This window comes from Aplysia californica, unplaced genomic scaffold (genome assembly GCF_000002075.1).
Source record: "Aplysia californica isolate F4 #8 unplaced genomic scaffold, AplCal3.0 scaffold00037, whole genome shotgun sequence".
Classification (NCBI taxonomy): Eukaryota; Metazoa; Mollusca; class Gastropoda; order Aplysiida; family Aplysiidae; genus Aplysia; species Aplysia californica.
The window spans coordinates 1,701,217-1,708,298 of NW_004797307.1; the positions used below are offsets into that span (position 1 = coordinate 1,701,217).

Sequence of the window (7,082 nt, forward strand, 5' to 3'; positions counted from 1 at the left end):
TCTCTCTCTCTCTCTCTCGCACAAACAAACACACACATAAACACACATACACACACGCACACACCCCCATCCCCCACCCCCACACAAACATACACACTCACACACACACACACACACACACACACAAACAAACAAACACACGTCAAAGCCTACACAGAACATAACATTACTAGTTGTGTAGAACAAATTCACAGATGGGCTGATCCACGGAAACTGACACGTCACAGAACTTACTAAAAGTACTTATTTTCCAAATGACTGCGTTTGATACGATTCTATGTTTTTCAAAATTAATGTTCTGATCTTTTGAAATTGAAATAAATTCATCCATATTGAATAACAGTGTTATCGTTGTAAAAAAGTATAATCAAAATGTCCCATCAGTTACTGTGGAATGACCCAAATGGGAACAGGTCAAACCGGTTTGGTCGCGCAAACAGTGATTTTTAAAATTTTAATAAGTTTTACGGTCCTTGTAACACAAACAGGTTACTTAAGAGCCGGAGATTGGGGGTGTTACTAAAAGTAATATAGAAAGAAAAGAAAGAGGAGAGAAAATGACTATATTATTATATGTATGATAGGTAAGAAGGTGAAAACCACACCAGACCGCCCGCAAACCGCCCGAGGAAAGCATGCAACAGGTCCAAAACTCGAGCTTAAGATTGCTCTGACAGGCAGTTACAAAAGAAGCATTCTCTGTGCCGCGGAGATTTCAGTGGAACTGAAACTTGACCATGCATGTCGGGCAGGTTATTCAAAAATAATATTAGGCCCTGGCTGCAGCTGAAGTGTTCTTAGCAGTGGATCTTTAGACTATACCAGTCATTCCAGTTTCCTTTAAAAAAATAGGTGCTGGAGCGGTAGAAGCTGTGGTTCCTTAGAATACACGATTACCCGTCGTCCCAATTTTCCTGGAAAACCGTACCGGTACTTTGAAATCGTGGTCCCTGGGAAAGCAGTTGGCCTCCGTGGTTGACTCAAGTTCTAAAAATAAATACACAGGTAATGCGCACACTTGTCCTCAGTAATAATATTCATGAAGGAAAGTTTTAGATACCCGAGCTGATCAACATGACGACAGAAGGGAGCTATTTAGTTATTTTGTGGGTGGCTGGCGGGTGCTCTGGTGTGGTTTGCTACCTCTTTCCTATCAAATATCAGTCGTCTTTATCTCTTCTCCTTGTGTGTGTGTGTGTGTGTGTGTGTGTGTGTGTGTGTGTGTGTGTGTGTGTGTGTGTGTGTGTGTGAGAGAGAGAGAGAGAGAGAGAGAGAGAGAGAGAGAGAGAGAGAGAGAGAGTTACTTTATTGTAACACCTCTTATCCTCGTCACTTATATGACAAGACCTACTTGTGTTGCAAGTGCCGTAAAATTCTTACGAAAATTAAAACCAAACTGAGTTACCTTCACAACATGAGGGAGCCATTGGGTTTCCTTCATTTTCTCGCATGTTGACTCGGGTCTAACTGTCCCTTTTAACGACTAGTTGAGGCCCCCCTTCTTTAAATAAGTTGTAATCGTCTTGCTTATACCCCTACGTTCAGTATTATCTATACATCTATAATATATTTGTGGTGGCCGAATTTTGCTATTCAAAAGGCTTTTTAATGGCTGCGTCGATCGACATGCGCTTTTCGTAAAAAGATTCTTTAAAATATTCTCCAGATCATGACGCCCTTCGTTTGATTTTCAGTTTTGAGAGTTTTGCTGCAAAAAGCTAAATTTCTTTATTCCGTCAATCGCTTTTGTAGGCCAACGCCTCTGTCTTTGTAATTTTAGAAAATCCGGCGCGGAAGTGATATTTTGCGAAGCGCATTTTGTTTTAAGAGTATAGATCAAGATCTAGACCTTCTAATTTTTTGCCTCTCTCAAGATTTATTGCTCCATTCCAGAAGAGTGTAAAAAATAGTAGGCCAATGGCTTTCAGTTTATGTTAATGCACCGATCATTCCTTTCATCGAAAGGGGGTCCAGCTAGTATTATATATGGGCTGAATCAAGTCCCCATTTGTATTCCCAGCTGTTTTCGTAACCCCACCCCAACCCCTAATCACACACACACACACACACACACACACACACACACACACACACACACACACAAATCCCCAACCCATGCACACTTTCCAATCTCTTATAATATCAATGCATTTCACTGAATGCCTCCTCAAGTCTAATACAACAATTTCTTACTCTGTGTGACCACGACTTGCCCATGCGCAACACGTATGTCTCACTGGTATTGTCGGGGGTGGGTGGGGCTTTTTGCTGGCCTATGTGGTATATATTAAGGGTCGAAATTTAAGCTTGACAGTTCAGACTTCGGTTCTTGAGGAGTAAACACCTTACAGGTAAGCTACCTCCGCTGTAAAAGTAATATTATTATTATAAAAGTGTAAACGCGAAATTTTAGTTCTTAGCTCGAAGACTGAGCAAAGTGGTGGTTTATTTTCTTGTCGGGACAGGACAGCCGTCCGTTGTTTAGATTAGTTTTGGAACTTTACAACGAGTGACTTGAGTAGACCTAAATATTTTGCGGCACTATCGGCACGATGATGGACATGTGGGCGCTAAAACTTTTTTAACCCCACCCCCCCCTAAACCCAAACAGATGCACTGTCACTGAATTGTCCAGCAATTGATTAAAAGGACCGACATTTATTAGTAATTAATATATGGCAATAATGCCCTTCTTATCTACAGTTCTATGGTAATGTATACATTATATTTTGAACAGTTATACTTTTTTTGTAATCAAACCAATTTCCTTCACAAAAACCTAAGATTTTCTTCAAGCCAATGGTGTCAAAAGTATTTTGGTATCTCCACATTTTTTAAGGATTTAAAAGGTGCATATTTAAATTCGGCACATTCTACTAGAGTGCCGAACAGTGAAATATTTCTGTCACGATGTAGTGGAATCGGACGCTCGTTAATTTTTGGGCTTGTGGAGTTATTCGTATCACTTTGAAGCTTGTTCGCGTGTCGTGTCTTTGACGAAAAATTTCTCATTACACGTATATATATATTCGTAATAATATGTTTAGTTATGTGTGCCGTTGTAAACCACTTTTTTCCCACGGGGATCGATTTTTAAAAAAAGTAATTTATTTTAAATTTATATCATTTTATTCGTCGAATTTTGTTCTCCAAATCTGGCCACCTACCTTTGATTTTAAGTACTTGGCCGTTTTATCTACATAGAAAGAGGAACCACCCCTTGCCTGAATACATAATTATTATCTTAAGCGCTAATTACCGACCGGTGCAATCTTAAGATTGTTTTAACGATTGTCTAATTGCGCGGCAATCTGAAGATAACGTTAATATTCTAAACATATGTTCAGCGCTAATTCCCGACCGGTGCAATCTTAAGATTGCGCCGCGAGTTTTAACGATCGGCTCAAAGGGTTATAGTTATAGCTCAACGCATGCAGGAGAGAATAAGGACGTTTCCGTGCTTTTCTAGCAGTAACTTACCTTGGATAAAAATTTCAGATTCTCGAGATAGCGAAAGAAAACGTGTCAAAATGTGCGTTGTGACCGAAGTGGTCATACCGAAACAACGCTGTGGCCGTGGAGAGTTGGTAAGGAACGAGAAATGGGGAGATCCTACAGTTTCGGTTTCGATTGATTTGGAGTAAGGTCGTCTAAGACTTTCAATTTCAGTTTCGATTAATCTGGATTATAAGTCAGGTAGATCTAGGCCAACAGTTTCTGTTTCAATTTCGATCCCAGAGACCTATCATTTTTTGTTCAATCAAGTTGACTCACAATAGGTGAACAAGTTCAACAACTTCAACATGGATTTCAACAACTTAGAGGAACAAATGAAAGGAATAAGAGGCCAGCTTTTGGCAGCGAAGACAGGATATGCAATTTCCAAGGGGAAGTATGACGCCATAATCCAGCATCTTAACAATCCGACGTCATTTGTCTCTGCACATTTTAAGGCCTGCGCCGAGAAGAAAAAGTTTTTGATAACAGAATGTACCTGCTCTAGATGTCCTCAATTCCCTTATAGTACCTGCCGAAGAAAAGAACAGACTCCCTGGATTCAATTACAGAGGAGTCGTCCTCGCAGAGAAGATATTTCAAGTTGTCAAAAATATCCACTGCCAAAAAAACAGCATGCCGGGTATAAAAATACCCTGGATCAAGTTCAGCGACTGTTTTACGGCATACCCTGCAGTTAAGTCCAGAGGTTTACAAAGAACTGTCCAGTGTGCAAGCTGTCTGCTTAACAAACGGTTAGACCACCACTGCGTCCAACCATTTCAAAAAGATTCCAACATCGAGTACAAGTAGATCTAATCGACATGCGCCACGATCCGGACGGCGACTCTAAATGGATATTTCATGGAGCATTTTTCTAAGTATCACGTCATCTTTCCCATGTGAAGAAAGACTGCACAAGAGGTAGCTGAGATGTTGCAGCTATCTTGGTGCGCCAAAGATTTTCCACAGCGACAACGGGCGAGAATTCGTCAATCATTCTTGAGGCCCAGCTAGATCAGTGGGGAGGAGGCGTTATCTTTGTCAGGGAACGCCCGCGCTATTCCCAGAGTCAAGGCCTGATCGAAAACGGTAACCAGACACTGGAGAAAAGACTTGGTGCAATAAAAGCCGAACAAGGCATCTGCAGCCAAACACTTTGAGCCTCTTTGCTTCCGCGCATCCAGTATGGACTGAATACTACTGTACAGGAATCAGTGAAGCAGACGTCATACGCTATAGTTTTTGGCCAACAGCCACAGTCTTCCTTTGTGCCAGGCTCATCAGTTCCAATAATTGATGAAGATGACTTGGATGACGAAAACAACCTAAAAGAGTGCCCACCTTTAGCTGACACAGTCCTGTCGTCGCCAGAACCAGTGCCGTGGACAACAGTCTCCAGAGCCATCCCCAGGGACTACCTAGCATCTAGACCCCATGACCCAAGAATCCCCGCATTAAAAAATCTGAGAAGTGGCAAAGAAAATTATGAGGCAAAGGTCCAGACGGTGAAGAATAGGTGGCAGAAGCGAAAAAGAATTCAAGTTCCTGAATTCGACATTGGCGACCGCGTGACAGTCGACATCCCGAAACTAGACAGGGCCAGCAGCAACCCAAGACGCCTGCCAGCCGTAATTACGAACATTATCGGAGACATTGACAAGCGGTATCACCTGGCTACAGAGTTCGGCACGATTGAAAGAACATACCATGGAGGAGAGCAGGTGGAATATAGCGAAATCATCATGCCCAAGACGGACAAGGCCATCACGATGAGAGAAGCGGCAAGACAGGCATATCCGAGAAAACAACCTGCTAAGTTCCACTGCAAGTGCGATAGAAAATGCCTCATAACGAAGTGCCCATGTCGCAACAAGAGAGATGAATGCACAATTCACTGTCATCCCACCCATGCATACTAGAACCACCTCATCAGCAAAACGGATGCCGTCCACAGCAATCTCCTTAAATACGATCAAAATAATTGGTTTACAGACGGACACATTGATGAAGCAAAAGAGCTCATAAAAAAGATCGATCCCACCCCAGACGGGTTACAATCGTCTCTCCTGCTTATAATAAACAAGGCAAAGAAACTGAACAGGTCATTCACGTCAATCAATATAAGATCTGAATCTCGAAAGTCCATGCACCATCCAACCAAGAGGTGATTGTTTACGACTCTCTTTACTGTGACCGCATCTCCAAAGAAATCATTGACAAGATCGCTAGCTTCTTCAAATCTGATAATGACCGTATCATCGTCTAGCTAACCAACGTTTACCAATACACCTACAGTCACGACTGTGGCCCCTACGCAATTCATTCCGCAGTTTCTCTGGCTTATGGTGACGACCCAGTCTCTCTAAAGTATTGTAAAACATCCGTCAACATCTGAACCAGGCCCTCACAACCAAGTTCTTCGGACGAACGCCAGAAGAGTCAGTCTTTCGGTCTAATTCGATTGTGAGAGAGTACGAAGTTAACATCCACTGCAAGTGTCGAGGAACAGACAACGGAACAATAACGATCAAATCGAAATCTTGCATGATGCGGTACCATTTCAAGTGTAGTGGACTGAAACCCGGAGCGAAAAAAGGACATTGTATTTGTGCGACACATGGAAATAAATTAAATATATTTTGTGAACTTTTGTGTTTGAAACCTGGCCTTGTATCCGGCTTGTGAGCTCTTCAGTTTCATATATTAATCTTAATTTTAATTTTGATTTTAATTTTCATGTTTTTACACTTTTGAAAATATAATTTGTGAATGTACCTTGACGTGAGTTAAAGAGTAAAGATGGAAGCGACTTTTTTTTTAAGTTTCAAAAAGATAAAATATTAACGCAATCTTCAGATTTCCGAGCAATTATGCGGTCGTTAAAACGCGCAGCGCGATCTTAGTATTGCACCGATCGGAAATAAGCGAGGAACATAATTTGTTCGGACGAATGTGTCTTCAGCTTTTGTTATAAATCAGTTTTGAATTTTGGCCAGGTGATTGCCCGAAGAGCCTTCTCTATTCGATTTCTAGAATCGACAAAGGATTCTAAACTCCTTCCATACCTTGCACCTATAACACCGCTGCCTTTCTGTACACCCTATGACTAGATGCTGATAGACTTGGGTGCTAAAAGAGTTAACGTGCGAAACTTTCACACGGGACCTCCGTCGTCTTGTTCTATATATTTCAGTATTTCCCACTCGGAATTTCAATCTGCGAAAAGGAAAATGTCCTTTTTCTCCGGGTCCTCGTCCCTGTCATCAGCTTCTTCCTCGTCAAGGTCGGCAGCTGTTTTCTCATCCCTGCCGGCAGCTACTCCACCGTCAAAGGAGGACAAAGCTCACAACCTTAAGGTTCTGAAGAGTTTGTCCCCAGGAGACAGAGTGGAGTTCAAGAGAGGCGTGTTTTCTCACTGGGGTTTGTATATCGGTAAGCCCCTTCAGTTTTCACCTTAGAGTTGGATTATAAATGTCCTACACCGGACACTGTCATGGCCGATGTGGGTTTTTTTGTGTTTTGTTTTGTTTCTGTTTTGTTTTTTGGGGGGTTGGGGGGTTGTGGTTGTTTTTGGGGGTTTTTTT

General features: G+C 41.9%; 1 protein-coding gene across 1 annotated transcript; it reads left to right on the forward strand.

Annotated features, from left to right (window-relative positions):
- Positions 1 to 2,219: 2,219 nt before the first annotated feature.
- On the forward strand, positions 2,220 to 6,930 carry LOC106014223 (phospholipase A and acyltransferase 3; the record flags this gene model as incomplete). Its single annotated transcript, XM_013091479.2, is given in 2 exon segments — positions 2,220 to 2,351; positions 6,692 to 6,930. A coding segment is annotated over 1 exon segment (202 nt), but the record flags the coding sequence as incomplete, so codon positions are not given.
- Positions 6,931 to 7,082: the final 152 nt, after the last annotated feature.